The sequence below is a fragment of the Chrysochloris asiatica genome, unplaced genomic scaffold (genome assembly GCF_000296735.1).
Source record: "Chrysochloris asiatica unplaced genomic scaffold, ChrAsi1.0 scaffold00044, whole genome shotgun sequence".
NCBI lineage: Eukaryota > Metazoa > Chordata > Mammalia > Afrosoricida > Chrysochloridae > Chrysochloris > Chrysochloris asiatica.
In genome coordinates this window covers 20,446,133-20,465,672 of record NW_006408562.1, presented here as the reverse complement: position 1 = coordinate 20,465,672, position 19,540 = coordinate 20,446,133, and the positions used below count along the sequence as shown (strand labels likewise).

Sequence of the window (19,540 nt, the reverse complement as noted above, 5' to 3'; positions counted from 1 at the left end):
TTGTTGTTTGTTAAGTGCCATTGAGTCACTTCTGATTCACAGTGACCCTTCATAGGGTTTCCAATGAGTGACTAGTGGGCTTGAACCAAGGGTCCTGTGTTTATCCTACAGTGCCACAACAGGACTCCATAAATATTCTCAGACCATGATATGTTCAACTTTAGATAGAAAAAGTGTCCTTCGGCTGATACATTGTTGGCATCAAAAAGTCATTCCAGGAACCATTCCCAAAGGTTGATGGCAAGCAATCTATTCCCCTGCTTTAAGTAGAAGGAAGAGATTTTGGAAAGGTTTGGGCAACATCTTCCAACAGCCCTGAGGATTCTCTTCTATAAGGAGAGAAAACGTTGCTACACAGTATGACGCAACTGCAAATTCCTGTGTCTCTTTCCTCCTCTTGGGAAAGCTTTTTCTCCACTTTGGCAGCGACAGCCTTGTCTGCCTCTGCTTAGGCCAGAAGCCAGGAGCAGCTGGTTAAATACAACGTACTGATGATACAAAGCGCGTAATGCTTCTTAAGTTAAAACGATCCACTTAGCAGAACTCCTGGAGCTTTAGATACAAACTGACTCTGCCACAAAGCTCATCATTGAAAGATTTAAAGACAATGATGGCCATGCTCAGCCCAGAAGGCCTTAAGGGAGTCCAAAGTGATGACAGCACACCCACATTCCTTGTATTTGTCTATTGGAGAGGTGCGGAAGAGGTCAGAAAGATGCAGCGAGAGTACAGAGAGTCATCATTCACTGACACTGTGGGCAGCTACTGGGCCCAGACTTTTCATGACTACATGTCATCCAATCACTGTCATCATCTTCCTGTGCAGACACAATCACTTAACACTTTATATACAAGCAAAAAGAGCCTGAGGGATGTTAGCCGGTCACACAATAGGTGTGAAACCCATCTCGGGATTTATTGACTCCGAAGTTCTGTTTTCTACCAGAACTTTAATTTCCCACATGCTTTCCATATCTGTTTCAGACTCACAGCAGAGATAAATACAACCCATCAATTTCAGTTACCAGAAACCTGAAACATATTGAGGTTATATAAACCTGAGACAGTTTCACAGGTAATCTGCACATTCTTGTTCCATGGCTAAACTAACTTTATTACTCTCAATGACTAACAATGAAAGTTATCAACACCAGCCTATCTTTACAACTCAGTATTATATGCTGTCATGAGAGTAGCGCTCACCTTTGGATACGTCCACTGGACACTATAGACTGAGCCTTAAACTCTATAGAGAGTGTCCACACACGGATGGGCAGGAAAGCTCACACACACTTTGACTATACAGGGGATAGGCCTTTACCAAAGGAAAACGTCCTTTACAACATGTCTGAGAATACTAAGATGAACTCTGAAATACACTCGTAAATGCACAGATATGTTAATATAAATGAATAGATCTCAGTCTCCGATCAGCACTTCAGTCATGGTTTATGAACGTTTCCCAAAATTGCTATAGCATTTTAAAATCAGCATTGCTTAACAAGAGAGACTTGTGCAGGATTTTTTATTGTTAGATGCTGTCCTGTCAGTTTGGCCTCACAGCAAATCAATGTCCAACAGACAGAAGCACAGCTAGACCTGCACCAACCTCACAATTGTTGTGTTTGAGCCCATTGATGCTGCCGCTGCACAAATCCATCTCTTTTGAGGCGGCTTCCTCTTTTTCATCAATATTCCACTTTACCAAGCAGTTTGTGCAACAGTGGAATTAACTAGATATAAGAGACCAGCTGGTTCTCAAAGCCTAAAGTAGTCACTCTTTGGCTTTTTAAAATAGAGTTTGCCAATCCCCGGCTTGTAAAATAAATAACTCTATTAAAAGAAAAAGAAAAACGAAAAAAAAAGTCAATACAATCGAGTCAATTCCAACTCTCAGTTGCTTTCCATGGCTGTAAATTTTTACGGAAGAAGAAAACCTCATCTTTGTCCCACAAAGCCGCTGGTGGGTTTGAACTGCTAACCTTGTGGTTCGCAGTCCAGTGCCTATTCTATAGCACCACCAGGGTCCCTTTTTAAAGAAAGAGCAGCATTATAAAACCATCTAAATCATCCCGATTTTCTTATTTATGAAAGCTGAGTTTGCGAACTTTCTGGAGGACTAACTCATTTCAGACAGGCTAAGTATTTACTTTTGTGGTTCTCATCCCTTACAAAGGAGTTTTGTAAAGTAACAATGATTTATAATGTATCGATCACCACCCAGTTTATCTCATAACATATTAACTCATCTTTGTTATGCCATTAGGGGTTATTTGATTAACTGACGATCTTAAATGTTTTGCTCACCCAGAGCTATAAAACCTGGAGGGTCTCTTTACTATGTGTGTGTGTGTATATGTGTGTGTGTGTGCTTTGAATTAGAAATCTTCCAGATAATCTGCAAACATGAGTAACTATGACAATATTCTCGAGTTTCTAAACACCTTTAAGTGTGTAAGAGTTTTTTGTGTGAAATTGTGCCAAGGCAGGTATTCATTAAAACTCGGGAGTAAACTTCAGACTTTTGGGAGTCCCCTAGAGCGCTGGTGGCGCAATGGGGTAACTTTTGTGCTGCTAACCAAAAGGTTGGTGATTTGAACCCCAGTAACTCCACGGGAAAAGGTGAGGCAGTCTGCTTCGGTAATGATTTATAGACTTGGAAGCCCTATGGGGCATTTCTACTCTGTCTTTATAAGTTGTTGTTGTTGTTGTTAGGTGCCATCAAGTTGGTACCAACTCCTAGTAGTCCTATGCACAACAGATTGAAACACTGTCCGGTCTTAAGTCAACCTCACAATTGTTGCCACACTTGAGCCTGTTGATGCTGCCACTTTGCCACTCCATCTCGCTGGGGGTCTTTCTCTTTATCTCTGACCCTCCACCTTACCAAACATGATATCCTTTTCCAGCAACTGGTCCCACCTGACAATATGTCCCAAGTAAGAGAGACAAAGTTTGGCCATCCTGGCCTCCAAGGAGCACTCTGCCTGCACTTCTAACAACACAGATCTATTGGTTCTTTTGTCAGTCCATGGTACTTTCAATATTCTCCTCCAACACCATAACTCAAATGCATCAATTTTTCTACGATCTTCCTTATTCACTGTCCAGCTTTCGCATGCATTTGAGGTGATTGAAAATACCACGGCTTGGGTCAGGCGCACCTTAGTCCTCAAGCTGACATCTTGGAATTCATAGACTTGATGTCTGGAGATCTGGTTTCGTTCTGGGACTTCTGTAAACGCTACATCATGAAACGAGTACACAATGTCATCATAACAATTTTATGTTTTGCAAATGCCTGCTATATATGTTATCTTTTAATTTTCTGAACTTTGAACAATTTTTTCTCTGTTAAGACTTTAATAATTGTGATAAATTATCATTATGTAATAAGCAAAAAATCAATGACTATGCTTGATTTAGATCGGATGTACAATTAACTTCAGGTAAAATAAACCCCCTTTCTGCTTTATATTTTTTTAGAAAGAACACTCAATCTTTCATTTTATTATTTTCATACTTGGAAAAATAACATGTGTATTGATTTGTTCATTTAGCAGAGTATATTAAAGATAACATGAGTATTGATTTTTCCATTTAGCAGTTAGTAGGTTCAAGATAATAACAATTTTACTGTTAGTCATGGCTTCAAAAGATGAACAGGTTCACCTTTGCTTATTTATACAACCATAAAGTGAGTGCATTTCAAGAGGCAAATGGGAGTGAAATTTATGGTTTGTATTCTCGCAAATTAATAAATGGTTTCAGCAGTACAGGGAGCGGCCAGAAATTCAAGAAGGACTCAGAAGAAGGCCTGGAACAAGGGATATCACTACTGACGTCAAATTGATCTTGACTGAAAGCAGTGAATACCAGAAGATATATGCTTGTGCTTTATTGACTTTCGACTGTGTCATAAAAATCTATGGACAACATTGCAAAGAATGAATAGTTCAGGACACTAAATTGTGCTAATAAAGAACCTGTATTTACACCAAAAGGCCAAAGTACAAGGGGATATTGAATGGTTTAAAATCAAGAAAAGTGTGAGCCAGGGTTATATTCTTTCATCATACTTATTAAATCTTTTACTTACCGAGAAAATAATGTGAGAAGTTGGTTTATACGAAGAAGAACATGCTATTAGGATTGGAGGAAGATTAACTACCTGCTATATGTAGATGACACAACCTTGCTTGCTGGAAGTGAAAAGGACTTAAAATACTTACTGATGGAAATCAAAGTCTACAACCTTCAGTATATACTGCACCTTAATGTGAAGACAACAAAAATCCTCATAGCTGGACCAATACATAACACCATTGTAAACAGAGAAAATAGTTAAAGTTGTCAAAGACTTCATTTTGCTTGGATCCACAATCAACACTCATGCAGGCTACAGTCAAGAGATCAAATCTGCTGCACAAGACCTCTTTAAAGTGTTCCAGAGCAAAGATATCAGTGTGAGGACTAAGGTGCGACTGACCAGAAGTCATTTCATTTTCCATTGCCCATATGCATGTGAAAGTTGGGCAGTGAATAAGGAAGACCGTAGAAGAATTGATGCATTTGAGTCATGGTGTTCATGAAGACTACTGAAAGTACCATGGATTGCTAGAAGGACAAACCAATCTGTCTTGGAAGAAGTACAGCTAGAAAGTTCCTTAGAAGCCAGAAGGCTGAGACTTCATTTCTCATCTTTGGACATGTTATCAGGAGGACAAGGACATCCTTCTTGGTAAAGTGGCGGGTACGTGAAAAAGAGGAAGACCTCCCATGAGATGGACTGATACAGTAGCAGCAAGAACAGGCTCAGACATCACAAGGATTATGAGGATGGTGACAGACGGGACAGTGTTTCCACTAAGAGAGTGAGAACCAACCTGATGGCACCTAACAATAAAAATTTCTGCAAAATCCCCTGCTTTTTAAGCAATATTGATTTTTAAATGCTACAGCAATTCTGGACATCTTTCTAGAACCATGGCCAAGGTACTTAGTACAGACAAAGATCTTTTCTTGATTATTAGCATTTCTGTGCATTTATAAGTATGTTTCAGAGTTCAATTTAGTATTCTCAGACAGATTGTAAAGAACACGATTCCCTTTTGAAAGGCTTCTCCTGCATATCCCGTATATAGCCAAAGATCATAAAAATACACCTTGTATGAGCCTCCCTACCCATCTGTGTGCTGTGGACATTCTCTAGAGACTGAGGCTCGGTCGATAAAGTGCCTACTGTGTTGTTGCTGTTGCTAAGTGGCATCTAACCTGTTCCAAATCATAGCAACCCTGCATAGGATTTCCAAGGAGTGGCTAGTGGGTTTGAACTGCCAACCTTGCGGTATGCAGTTCAGCGCTTATTCTATAGAGACACAATTTGGTATTATACTCTTGTGGCATTACATAATATTGAGTCATGAAACTAAGCTGGTCTTGATAACTTTCATTACTATTCATTGAGGGCAATAAAGTCAGTTTAGCCACGAAACAAGGAAGTTCAGACTCTTTGTCACAAGAACTTCAGGTTCTTGTCCACTGAAATTTAAGGGTTGTATCTTCTGCACAATACCTTCTTAAAGCGTTGAACAGCAAAGATGTCAGCTTGAGGACTAAGGTGTCCCTGACCCAAGCCATGGTGTTTTCAATAACCGCATATGCATGTGAAAGCTGGACAGTGAATAAGGAAGATCATAGAAGAATTGAGGCATTTGAGTTATGGTGTTGAAGGAGAATATTGAAAGTGCCATGGGCTGCCAAAAGAACCAACAGATCTGTGTTGGAAGAAGTACAGCCAGGGTGTTCCTTGGAGACCAGGATGACCAAGCTTCGTCTCTCATACTTTGGACATATTGTCAGGAGGGACCAGTTACTGGAGAAGGATATCATGTTTGGTAAGGTGTTGGGTCAGAGAAAAAGAGGAAGACCCCCAGCGAGATGGACTGGCAAAGTGGCAGCATCAGTGGGCTCAAGTGTGGCGACTATTGTGAGCAGTGTTTCATTCTGTTGTGCATAGGGTCGCTATGAGTCGGTACCTAACAACAACAACTTCCGTCTCTGCTATCAGCCTGAAACAGATGTGAAAGACTAAGGAGACTGCAGATGGAAGAGTTTGAAATTGTTGTCGTAGTTCTCTAGCTCTGCTGTAACAGAGTTATCACAAGTGGACGCCTTTAACAAACAGAAATGGATTTTAGCACCATTTGAGAGACCAGAAGGCCAAATTCAGAGTGCTGGCTCTGGAGAATGGCCTTGGTCTGCTATTAGCCTCGGTAGGCTCAGCATTCCTTTGAGTTCTTCATTGATCTTGGCACCAATCTCTCCTTGGATGGAGGTGCTTCCCAGTGCAAAGGTCTCACTCCATTCCTGGCTATTTTATCTTGGTGGAAGCCTCTGCTTTCCTGTTTCATCTCTTACATATTTTAAAAGAGATTGACTCAAGATACAGCCTAACCCTGTAAATTACATTCACATCGTTGTTGTTGTTAAGTGCTGTGGAGTTGGTTCTGACTCAGAGCAACCCTGTATAGGGTTTCCAAGGAGGAGTGGTTGGTGGGTTTGAACTGCCAACCTTGTGGTTAGCAATCCAGTTCTTATGCACCACACCAGGACTCCCACTAACAGCATAGAAATGTGGAAGTACAGACACTTGGTGATGACCTTAGATCAGGGCTGACCACCTCAGAGCACATCATGGGGGGGGCGGGGCATGATTGCATTAAACCCGATTTCATCATGGGAAATTGGAGCCCTGATGGCACTGTAGGATAAGCACTAGACTACTAACCACAAGGTCAGCAGTTCAAACCCACCAGCCACTCCTCAGAAACCCTAAACAGGATTGCTGTGAGTTGGAATCAACTCAACAGCACTTAACAACAACATGTGGAATTATGACATCTTCACTGCTGAACTTCTAAGAATCCTGACCAGTTGCGTTGACAGAAAACCTTAACAGTTGTTATCTGGAATGCCTACTCCCCTTAATCTTTATGGTTGAAATTTGATTAGCAAGGTTCACAGGTTCAGATACATTGCCAGATTTCCTTTTTGTTCTCTGAGTCGGGAGGTAAGAAGGCCCAGATGGCAGCTCTTTCATCTGATGAAAGTAACTGTACTCATTTTTTTTCCCTGTTAATATCATTCCCAGGCCATTCCAGCAACAACAATGTCCTTGTCAGCAAGAAAGAGAGGATGCTGCAACAACAAAACAGGGGTGAGTATGAAGCTTTCAGACACTTAGCAACATCCACGCAAGAGTCACCCTGAAACATCTGCATCCACGGAAAGACAGTGGGGCCCCAGAGGCAGAGCCAGAGTCTCAGAAATGCACTGCTGTCCGGGACAATCAGAGGATAACGGGGAAAGTGAAGAGATTCTCTTTTTAACTTTTCCCAGAAAAATTGAGGTTGTCAGGAGCCTTTAGTTCCTTTCTCCATCTTCAACATCACAAACCTCTGGGCTTTTAAAGCAAGGGGACTCACAGGTCACCGGCAGAAATGACAAGCTCACAATATTCAGAATATTGCTACATTTTGTACTGTGTCTAAAACACGTGAGCAGAGTGTTCTTTCATGGGTATGAGAGAGGAGTTTATCAGGGTCAGAATGAGAATTGTCCTCATCCAGCTAACTTGAAGGAAAGGTAGGTTATTTATCAAACATTTAGTGCAATATTTCAAAAAATTAAAAAGTAAAAAACACCTCCCCCCAAAGAAAACCCACTGCTGTTGTGTCGATTCTGACTCAAGATGACCCCACGGATTATAGAGCAGAGCTACTCTATAGGGTTTTACTGGGTGATGCTTTGGGTTAGGCATTGGGCTACTAAACATAAAGTCCCAAGTTCAAAACCAGTAGTCACTTCTTGGGAGAGGGCTGAGGCTCTCTGCTCACACTAAAATTTAGTCTCAGAAACCCTACGTAGGATCACCATGGGTCAGAATCAACTTGGTGGCAGTGGGTTTGGTTTTTTGGTTTGAAGACGATTGCCAAGATTTTCTTCCAAGGTGTCATGGGAGGAGGGCAAACTGCCTGAGGACCTTAGGCCAATACTAATTATGCACAAAGTCAGAAGGTAAGGAAATGAACATTGATTGACCACCTGTGCGTTGTAGGATAAGCACAGGACCGTAAGGTCTGTTTGAACCTCAAGGTCGGCAGTTTGAACTCACTGGCTGCTAAGGCACTTAACAAACTACAGCAGGCATCATTTGCTCAATCTGCTTGCAATTATGCCAGTTTATTTCTTTTCAAGTTTCTTGAGAGAGGAATATGACAAAGAAATGAATACTCAGAGATAGCACAGCACTCTAGTGCCACTCAGCTGGGCAGTGGGTTTCTACACAGATCGGTCACCCAGCTGTCCCACGCCAGGGGACACCGATCACTTACAGAGTCAGGCCAAGCTCAGATGAAAGACTTAGACATCAAGCGAGCAGGCATCACACTGTGGGTGGTGAAGATCCAGCCAAAGTTCTATGGAGCGGGAGGTCTGCCGACTATGGTGGAACCTCCAGGCTCCAGAGGTGTTGAGAAGGACATACGAAAATGTCAGTTTTTTGGACACCAAGCAGTAAGTCCAGCTCTTCCAACAAGTCCAGTCATATGGCCGAGACCTTTGGTCTTTGTCTCCTTTCATTCAGCCCTAAGCAGACAGTGACCTTAAGGGCTCGGACTACAGGGTGACTGATTCAAAGCGTTGCAGAACCTAGTAGCAACAGAATGTGGGCCAAGGGCTCTCCTTTGTCTTTCAGATGTTTCTTTCGTCCCTCACCAACGCCCTCACCATCATCGGAGCTGCATACTGCTTGACCGTGTCTGTCCAGGCGCTTATGGTAGGACCTCTCATTTGTAACCCTCAAGTCAACGGCACGGTCAATTGCCAATTTTCACTGAAAAGTTTAAGGTGAGTGATCGTATCTGTTCACACCGCTTCCAACAGTGAGGCGGGGCACAGTGCCACACGTGTGTTGGGCTCCTAGGCCTTCAGGACATGGGTCCTGATGTGTAGAATCTCAAATGGGAATGGTACCGTCAGCACAGTCAGCATGCCCTAGGTATGGATTACATGGTCTTTCAAACATCTATATTTATACAGCCCAAACTAGATGGGTCAGCCTTCGTTGCCCAGTTCTCACAAGTTTTTCACCACTTTTGCTTTTTTATTGCTATTAGTGGAAAATTATTTCCATTTACCTTCTCTGATAGGTTGCTGCCTTACACAGGTTCCAGCTTTCACAAGTTTTTACAAAATGTGTGTGTGTGTATAAAAAGAGTTTCCAGAAACATATAGCAGAAATTAAACTTTTGCTCTTGGAGATGGTAATGAGAATACTCTGGGGGAGCGGAAGTTACATTGATGGTCTACACTTTGGAACTAATTACATTTGTAAACCAGGAACTTATATTACCTTCATAGTAGTAAAAACAAAACAAAAACACCCTCAATAAGTAAAATCAAGAACCTTACCTACTTTCTCTAAAAGAAAACAAACCAAAGAATTCATCACAGGCATACTATAAATGCCCTGTGGGTATGGCACTATGAATCAGACATGAAAGTCATGAGTTAACAAACAACGTTGATCACTGAGCAATTACAACACAGAGAGTCGGAGCATTTCAGACATCAGACTCATACTGCAGGGGCTGAGAAGCCCATTGTGCTTGTCAGGCGGGTATTCAGAAGAGCAAAGTCTCCAAGAACACATAGTGATGAACTAAAGAGAAATCACCTGGGGACAGATGAGCTAAGGCTACAAGTTTCTCAGTTCCCTCAGTAAGGAGCTCTGGTAGCATAGAGGTTACGAATTGGGCCACGACCCACCAGGTCACCAATTCGAAACTACCAGCTGTTCCGCAGGAGAAAGATGAGGCTTTCTGCCTAGGAAATCCTGAGCCTATCTTTATACAGGGTCGCTATGGGTTGGAACCGACTCAATGGTCTAAGAGCAGAGGCAGTTGTGATGCACAATCACTATAACTCCGTGCTTGGATAAGCTCCTTACAACAAGGAACCTTTCTCACCGCCAGCAAGTCTACGCATGCCCCTAATCACACAGTTTGAACCACATGAAAGTGCTGCTACTCAACCATTTTAACCTAAAAACCGGTAATTTCATACAGTTCAACCTAAGACCTGGTACTAAAAATGCTTGTCCAACGATGGCTTATACAGTAAAGCCTGTTAAAACTGGGACCTGTATAAGACAGAAACCTGTCAGACAGGAAAACTCAAATGTCTTTCCACTAAAAGGAGCTAAAGAAACAGGGTACGAATGCACTGTCAAAGGCGGAAAACTTTCCAGACCTGGAAAACAAGGCTGTCCCATTGGTCATCTCTCTGCATTGCCTCCCTTCATGATGAACGAAGTTTTATAACTGTTCGGATTTACTGACCCATGCACAGGAATAAGGGTGTTAGCTATGGTTTCTGGATATAACATTTCAGGCACTTTTATTTGTTTTAAATCCATGAAAGAAAGTGTGTCCCTGAGACTGCAAATGTGTGCATTCCTCTTTTTTGACTATTTTTATTTTATTTAAATATGTTATTCCAGTTGCTCTGAAGGAGTTGCCAACGTCACATGGATTATAGTAAAGGAAGGACTTTATTGTGCCGACACGTGGCTCAGCGGATTCTTATCCAGAGACTGAGCCCCATTTATAGGAAGGACCCTAGTTTATATAGTGTTTGGGTCTTTGGGACATTATAGGATGAACAAAGGGGGTATGTGTAAGGCTGGTATTTGCTACTTCATACGGTGGGGAGGGAGCAGCGAGCAGGTGGGAGTTTACAAAAGCAGAAGCAAGTAAGTTTTAACCATGGGGGCTTTGTTATTTCCAAGAGGCAAATCTTCAACAGGAGGAAGTTAGCTGTGAGAAACACATGGGGATGAGGAGTTCTGTTGTTCAGCAACCGGAATGTAGACTCTGTCCTTGGAATGAGATGTGTACTCTGGAAGCTGGGACCCAGTGCCTACCTCAAATACATTTAAATTACCGCTCTGCACCATACACACTAACTGTAATAGTAATAGCAACCCTGTGTAGCGTTTCTAAAGCTTTAAATCTTTGAGGGAACGAAAGTTTCATCTTTCTCCCGCGGAGTGGCTCTAATCATGGACCTTGTGGTTTGCAGCCCAGTGTTTATTGTATGGAGCCACCTCTGACCCTACGCATTTGCCATATTTAAGTGCTGTCAAGTCGGTTCTGACCCATAAGCGACCCCGCATAGGGTTTCTGAGGAATGGCCGATGAGCTTGAACTACCAACCTTGCGGTTCAAACAGCTTTGCAGTCCAGTGTATTAACCCACAGCGCCACCCCAGGACTCCTCTGCCCTTATACAATCTTCAGGATGACTGAACAGGAAAGAAAAACAGAAGGACTTAACTGAGAACTATGGCAGAACATCTTGCCAGGAGCAATGATGTAGTTGTTACTGTTAAGTACGGTGGAGCCCAACTCACAGCCACCCTGGATAGGGTTTCTGAGGCTGTAAATCTTTAAAGCATCTTTCTCCCATGGAGGAGTTGGCGGGTTTGAGCTGCTGGCCTTGTGGTTAACAGTCCAGTGCTTATCCTACAGCACCATCAGTGTTCCCTAATGAAGATTGGTGTTGTTGAGTGCTATAGAGTCGGTTCCGACCCATAGTGACCCTATATAGGGCTTCTGAGGAGCAGCTGGTGAGCTTGAACAACCAACTGTGCAGTTCAAATCGACTTTGCAGTCCAATGTATTAACCCACAGCACCACACCAGGACTCCCCCTAATGAAGGTAGACGCTAAAAATCAAATGCAGAATTCAGAGGCAACAAAATGTCTTCTCATTTAACCAGGCGAGTGGATTTTGCAATTACCAGTGGCATTAAATGTACCAAATAAAGCTTTAAAAATTTGACACTGTAAGGGGCCACCTTTAGGTTTCCCATGCATAAGTTTTTAAGTTTTCTTAACTTTACTTTGTAAAACATAACACAAGCAAGGTGTTAAAAACGGTTGTAACAGCTCAACAAGTTGTTGCTGGAGATTTTGGAAGCAATGAGTTGAGTTCTGACTCACAGCAACCCTGTAGACTGCTTCTGAGACTGTAAATCTTCACAGTCTTCTCCCATAGAGCAACCGGTGGGCTTAAGCTGCTGACCTCGTTCATGGTCAACAGACCAGTGCTTATGCTACCGAGCCACTGAGCCACCCTTCACCCAAATCTCCCCAACTTGGGTTAATGATGTACTTTGTGGATATGATCAGTTAATGATGCTACTTTGAGGGATCTTCCGTCAACAAGTCCCATCGTGGTATTAGGTGCCCTTGACGAAGACCTGTCAGGTGAGGGGTACTGGCATCATCAAGCAATTGACTGGCTGACTGATACATCAGGTCATGGAACTGCAACATCCGGGGAACCTTCGCAGACTTGCTTGGCCACAGTGCTTCAAAAGCACGTCTTCTTTGATCATACTTGTTCTTTTCTGGGTCTAACGTTGTGGTCTTTGGGTGGTCAGTGGTCTCAGTGACCTTCTTTTTTCCTTTCTTTTTCAGTGACATTGATGATGATGACTCCTTGGATTGGTTTCTGAGCGACTCTTGTATATCTTCCAAGGCTCCTGGTAACTCCACCGCTGGTACTACAACCAATAGCTGGAAACCACCTAACCTGGACATCAGTTCGAAAGAAAACAAATACAGGACCATCCACTTCTCAGTGTTTCTAGGCCTGCTACTTGTTGGGATTCTGGAATTGCTAGTTGCACTCAGTCAAATAGTCATTGGTTTCCTGGGCTGTCTGTGTGGTGTCTCTAAGCGGAGAAGTCGAGTTGTATAGTTGCAATGGTAATAAAATGGAATGATGAGTTGTTTGAGAACTGCATTTAAAATATTCTCAGAAATACAATAATGGAATCTTATCAAGAAAGCTGTATGAGTCATTTTTGGAATAGAAAGTTGCTTTTAAAGCTGCATGTAAGGCGCTTTTAACAATTCCTCCTTCCCACATAACAAACACCGGTGGACACGCTTGAGTTTCCTTCAGAAAGGATAAGTCAGCAGTGGATGACTCTGAGGAGGGGCAAAGGAAAGTCTTCAATCTACTGCATATCTTCCATACTGTGCACTCATCAAACTTCCTAACTATCGTTTCTGTGTATGTGGGGGTGGAGTGGGGGAAGAGAGAACAAACAAGAACTGAGAGTAGCTAACACTTAAAGGGCCCCACGCTGTGACATCACGCTGTGACATCACGCTGTGACATCAGGGTATCCTAAACATTAAGTCTCAAGACCCACTTCTCGCTTATGGGAAATACAGAAAAGAGGAAGCAGTTGAACAAGTCCAAAAGGTGGGGCAGAGAAAATAAATACTTGCTCCCTGTTTTCAACAAGAAAATGTCACAGGACAGATAAAAGTGGGATGGATTGGGAGAAATGTTCTATATTAAAGACCAAACATGATTCAACCAAACCTAGTATCTGGACTATGCTGGGAAGAATTGAGGACGCCTGTATATGAACTGGATAAAATATTAAGGGATCAGTGTGAATTTTGTTAGGTCTAATAATGGTCTTATCTCTGGAATCCTTATGTGGTGCTATAGGATAAGCACTGGACTGCTAACCACAAGGTCGGTAGTTTGAACCCACTAACTGCTCCTCAGAAACCCTATGCAGGGTCACTAAGAGTCGAAACTGACGTGATGGCACTTAATAACAATGATGATATTATGGTAATCTCAGAAAATGTCATATATATATATATATACATCTATATAAACATGCATATTTATGTACCTGGGAGAAAATGTCACTTTTTTAAAGTATTTGCAGCAAAAAATATTTAAGTGATGGCTATATTGTGATTTATTATACTTTTCAATTTTTTGTTTGCATTTTTATAATAGTAATTAAAAACATACATAGCAGAAAATACAACCTGTCAAAACCTAGTTTCTATTACCATCTTTAAAAAATAGGGTAACAGAAGTGTCTTTATCATAGTAAAATGCTATAAAAGACAAAAGTAGAAAACTACAATTTTCTGAATGTGATCAGGCTCGCATTTTCTGTCTCCTACGTTTCCTATGTTCACTATGCTAAGTTCCAGAAATAATTTACAATACCTACATTACAGCTTCCCAACTAAATTAGTGACAGCGACATCTTAGGTCCTTTTTTCCAAACCCATTTACTATAAAAGACATTTTCCTCTCACTCCCATGACTACATATTTACCCTTAAGACCCAACTTAAATACAAGGGGCCTTCAGAAACAGCTGATGGGAAAATGCCAGTATCTTTGAATGGCATTTTCCCATGAACCTTCGGAAGCCTGAGTCTGGCCCCCTTGAGGAGGCCTTTCCAGAACACACGACGCCATCACACTAAGTCAGCACTTTCTCCCCACACCATGATACTCCACACAATATAATGTGTATATGTAGAGAAGTACTGGACTGCTAACTGCAAGGTCAGTGGTTCAAATCTACCAGCTGCTCCTTGGAAATTCCATACACTGTATATAGCATACAGGATCGCTGAGTTGGAAGCAACTCAATGGCACTTAACAACAGTGTATGTTTGTGGGCTGTCCCTCACGTAGAAGCACACAAGAGCACACACATATACACAGACGGGCAAGTACACGTTTCAATACCACAAGACCTTGATGCTAAATTACAACTTTTAAAACTTGAGACCCAAATCAATTTTACTGCCAAGTACAGTTAGGGGAGCTGGAAAGCAGACATCCAGCAACGGAGGAGAAGCTCTCTTGATGAATATACTTTCATGAAATGTAAGTTCCCAGCAAAAAAGCATCAGCAAGTATTAAGAGAGGTGGGAAATAAAGAATATTTTTATTAGAGTGATTTAACAATATTGCGAGGGTGAGTCAAAAAATACTGCTACAAAATCATAACCACCTTTATTAAACAAAAATAGCAAAATGTCATACGATTGTGTTTTCACATAGTCTCCTATCTGCATCGAGACTTTTCTGAAGGCGGTCCTTCCACTCTCTAATGCTTCCTTAAAGAATTCTGTGTTCTCTGATTTCTAGGTCAGCCTCGAGGGACTGAAATCGTAGTCCTTTTAAAGGCTCTTTGAGTTTTGGAAACAAGAAATCTGAAGGGGGCAAGATCAGGGCTGTAGGGTGGAAGGGGTAAGGTTTGCCAAAGAAATTCTTGTAAGAATTCTTGTAAGAATTCATTATCATGGTGGGAAAAACAAATGCAAGAACCTCCTCAGTGCAAATTGGCCTTTTCTCAACAATTTTCCGTTTTCTTAAAACATCCTAATAAGCCGTTGTGACCACCCAGGGTCCTTCAAGAAAATTTCCCAAATCCAGAGGACACTCCCCATGATCTCCTGAGCCGATGCTTCCTTCTCTGCCTCGCACTTGGTGGGTACCCTTGGAAGTCGCTGGTTTGGCTGGATCAGTTTTGGAAGCCCGTAAATAGAACTAAGGCAGAGTACTGAGAAAACCTGGCTGCAGTCATCCACAGATCATGTTTAAACATGTTTGGTTTGGAACACACATACATGTAAGAAGAACCCCAGTTGCAGTCATTTTTGAGATGTCCTCATATACTCGTTCAGCAGTGTGGCTGCTACTGAGTTAGACCGAGCACTAGGTTATAGGGCCCTTTCCTCGTGCTGCTGGCTTCACCTGGGATGTTTCTCTTCATTTCCTGCCTGTTGAAAATTGTATGGCGGTTGGTGGTTATGTGCCGTGGAGTCAGAACTGACCCATAGTGACCCTGTACAGGGTTTCCGAGGCTCTAAATCTTTACGGAAGCAGAAAGCCTCATCTTTCTCCTGTGGAACAGCTGGTAGTTTCAAACTGCTGACCTTAAGGTTCACAGCCCGATTTGTAACCACTACGCTACCAGAGCTCATACACACTTCAAAATTCAGCATTTCTGAACTACCCCGGCCAAGAGTGAATTCATCCCTCACAATGGCAGCCAGAGTCAGTTTCTCACAGAGATGAATGCACACTTCTTGGAGAAGAGGCAGAATGGTGCTATGTGGAGCTTGGCTTTAGAGTTAGAGAGATCAGGGTTAAACCCAAGTTATTCATTTTCTAAGCACTGGGCTACTAACCCGAAAGTTGAAGGTTCAAGTTCACCCAGGGGAGTCTCTAAAGAAAGACCTGGTGATGTGCTTCTGAGTTCACAGCGATACAAACCTTGTGGGAACAACTCTATCCGGAAACACATGGGGCCACACAGGGTCAGAGGCAACTAAAGGGCAGTGGGTTTGGTTTTTTACTTTCCAGCTGTGGAACAAGGTCAAGAAAGGCAAGTCTTCTGCACGCCTACTGCAGTCTACTTCTCCCTGGCGCGGAAACGGTTGTCGTCAGGCGTCCCAGCTGTGAAGCAGTCTCCTGTGACCACTGGCGTCGGCCCAGGGTACTCAGCTGCCCCCCTGGTCCCTGGTTGAGGGCCTTTGGGGGACTCTTTCATGTCTGCTTGGGAACAGAGGTGCTTCTTATATGCTATCCATTGTTTTGATCATATTTTTGGTTTCAACTAGAAGGCAGTCACCAAAATTATCTAGTGAGATATCCACACATATATACAAAGGAGCTTCAAAATGTTTGTGGAAAATTCCTTTACTTCTATTCCATTTGAAGCCCCCTTGTCTAGAGAGTTAATGTAACTAACTGCCTTACCGGAACGTTACTGGGGGAAAGCTGTGCTCTCCATCTCAGGGTGAACCTAGGATGTCGGGATAATCTTCCTCCTGGTGTTTCGGGGAGGAGGGCAGCAGGGGAGACGCAAGGACGGAAGTGTCAGTTTTTATCTAGGGAATTTCCCTCAACTGCCTTTCCGAAAAGGAAACTTCGTGGCCCAGTGGGTTAGGCATTGGGCTGCTAGCCAAAACAAAAGGTCAGTAGTTTGAACCCACCAGCCACTTTCGTGGGGAAAAAATGGGGCAGTCTGGGTCTATAGATTAATTACAGGAATCTTCACATCAAGGATCAAACTATCCCCTCGGTATACAGGATTGATAGGGATGGGCAACTTAACACTGTGGTTACCTAAAATGTGTGTGGGGGGGGGCGGGGAGGGAGGGGAACTAAAAAGGCACAAAATGGCTGGCTTACAAGTTTTCAAGAGGGAGTTTAGTTTCAGAGTGTGTGTGGGAAGGTAGAATCCCCACTGAATAGGTTTCATCTTGTCTAAACGGGTCTGGTGAAAAGAGATGGAGATAAGATTCTTATTATTCAATAGCAATTATTATCATGACTAATTGTGACTGTCACAACTGTAAAGGTAGAAGTTTTGTAACAAGAAGGGGGGAGTATTGACTCTTACATTCCAGGAATAGAGGACCCTAGGGCCATCAAAGGAGAAGAGTATGAGCTGAATGCAGGACACTATCCAGAGAAGCAGAGACACCAGAGATGGAAGCAGAGATGAGGACATGGAGAGACCGAGCAGTTGAAGACTCTGGACTCATGGAAAGAGAAAGGCTGTGTGCTGGTGGCCAGGAGGCAGGCTTGCAGAATGTGTCCTTGGGCTGTTTAAATGATTATATATTCCTGAGTGTTTTGGTGTGTACATAAAGAACAAAAACAAAACACAAAGGGAATAGAAGCAATTACTGAATGATGATACACGATAGGATGAGTGCAAAATCAATATTCTCCCATGTAAACTATCACTGAATTCACAATAAAAGCTTAAAAAAAAAAAAAAAGATTAATTACAGCCTCAGAAACTCTCTGGGGTAGTTCCAGGCTGAGAACCCACTCAGTGGCAGTGGGTCAGACTTGGTTTGGGTGCCTCTGCCAAGCTTACTTGCCTTGGTAGAATTCTTTCTTGTTTGGAGAAGTAAAAGGTTCCTGGGATGTGATGGGTTTATTTCTCATAAAGTTTAGTATGTTTACAACTAAACAAATACCACAGTGGAAAAAGTATATACAATTTGAAGTATGCTCTTCGGAACCACTGTCTGGATCCTACAAAACCCAGCACCAGTGCAGGGATGCCCACAGCACGATGAAGACCCCAGAGGAAGCACAGTCGGCTCCTGCCACCGGCCGCGTCACATCGGCATCACTTGCTCTTCAGACAGGATGATTTGGGCTCACGCCTACAGGGAGACTTGTATCCAGGACTAGTGCAACAAGGAATACTGCTGACAGTACAATACGGTAAAATAAGACCCTTGAGAAGACATGCATTTGGTTGACCGTTTATTACATACACTACATCTGTGCCTTATTCTGGAGACTTTAAAGCCCTTCACACATGGGCTTATTAGTAAAAATGTATCTTATAGAAAACTGCCTGCAAAACGAAACTGAACACAAGAACGTACGCACAGCACACGTATCAGAGAAACTGTGGAAACGTTACGTGCTACTGAAGATGATCGTGTGCCACTGGGTGACTTGATTTCCTTCCATCTGGCACCCGACCCCGGTTTGCAGAGGGTCAGTGCTGAGCCGTGGCTGCAGCCATGTCTAGTGAGACAGGCAGCTTCCATCTAACACTGTCGGAGCAACAGGACAGGAGGAAGGCCTGCTGCTTTTTTCAGATCCTGTTCTACTCCCATCCTGTGAGCATTCCTGCTCCTACTGAGGGGAGTCACTGGGCAGGCGGATGAGGTCAAAGAGTCAACTCCTTTCAGAAACATACTGCAGTCTATTTACAAACCATGCAAAGGGCAATTGTAAGGAGGTGTTACTGCAGAACTGGCTAACAAGTGGGCACAGCGGAGTGACTGAAGAGACACCTTGGCTTCTGCACACCTAGGCCATCCCCTTCCTTGCTGGGAGAAATACATTTTCAGGGCATCGACTATAAAACGGCATACAATGCAGAGACAGAAACGAAGAAGTTTGCAAATTCTTTATATTTCTAGCTGTTGAGACCAATCTTTCTGAGAGCTGAGGTTACCTCTAGCGGCGAAACCACAGCCAGCTATTGAGCAGCCAGAAAGCGACTGTAATTGAATACATGAGCATTTCTCTTCGAGCTCGTTCTTTGTTCTCCTCCTCCAGAAGCTGTAGCCGTCTATTCAGTTTGATGATCTAAGTGAAAACAAAGCAAACACAAGTTTTAAAGCCCAGAGCAGAATCTTGCAAAGTGGTGTAACAATGTGTCAAAAAGAATGATTTGCCTAAGTACCCTTTCCTGCTTCCTGTCTCTCAATTTCTGAGTTAGAAAGGGAAAGTTCTGTACTTGACAGGACAGTCAGGTGGGGAAAATGGCTGCATACTGCTCTTTTGGTAGAAAAGACTAACTATATCCAAGGTGCTTCAAAAAGTTTGAAGGAAAAATGCCATCATCTTTAATTTCATTTTTCCACCAACTCTTTGAAGCCTCCCTGTATTTAGACGATGACAGCAGAACGAATAGTCCTTCGGTCCCTTCTGTGCCCTTCCATCGGCTCCCTACCTCTCTGCTTCTCCCACTGCTCTGAAGTACTAAGCGGGCCTCCAAAAGCAACTTACTGTCATGGGCTCTGGGATCTGGCCCCGACACCCTTCAGGACTGGAAGGTGAACTCCAGAGCTGATAGCAGCG

At 42.9% G+C, this 19,540-nt stretch overlaps 2 protein-coding genes across 4 annotated transcripts in view; one reads left to right on the top strand and one right to left on the bottom strand.

Moving 5' to 3' along the window:
* TM4SF20 (transmembrane 4 L six family member 20) overlaps positions 1-12,830 on the top strand; it is a 14,485-nt gene extending 1,655 nt beyond the window's left edge. Inside the window, exons 2-4 of the mRNA XM_006861906.1 lie at positions 7,154-7,219; positions 8,759-8,910; positions 12,548-12,830. Coding sequence (XP_006861968.1) covers positions 7,154-7,219; positions 8,759-8,910; positions 12,548-12,830 — 501 coding nt within the window. The remainder of the gene's footprint in view (positions 1-7,153; positions 7,220-8,758; positions 8,911-12,547) is intronic.
* Positions 12,831-18,729: 5,899 nt separating this feature from the next.
* MFF (mitochondrial fission factor) overlaps positions 18,730-19,540 on the bottom strand; it is a 37,555-nt gene continuing 36,744 nt past the window's right edge. For 2 of the 3 annotated variants that reach the window (XM_006861903.1, XM_006861905.1), the window contains one exon: positions 18,914-19,045. In XM_006861903.1, coding sequence (XP_006861965.1) covers positions 18,914-19,045 — 132 coding nt within the window. Of the gene's footprint in view, positions 19,046-19,540 lie in introns of all 3 variants that reach the window. The other variant, XM_006861904.1, reaches the window with a different exon arrangement.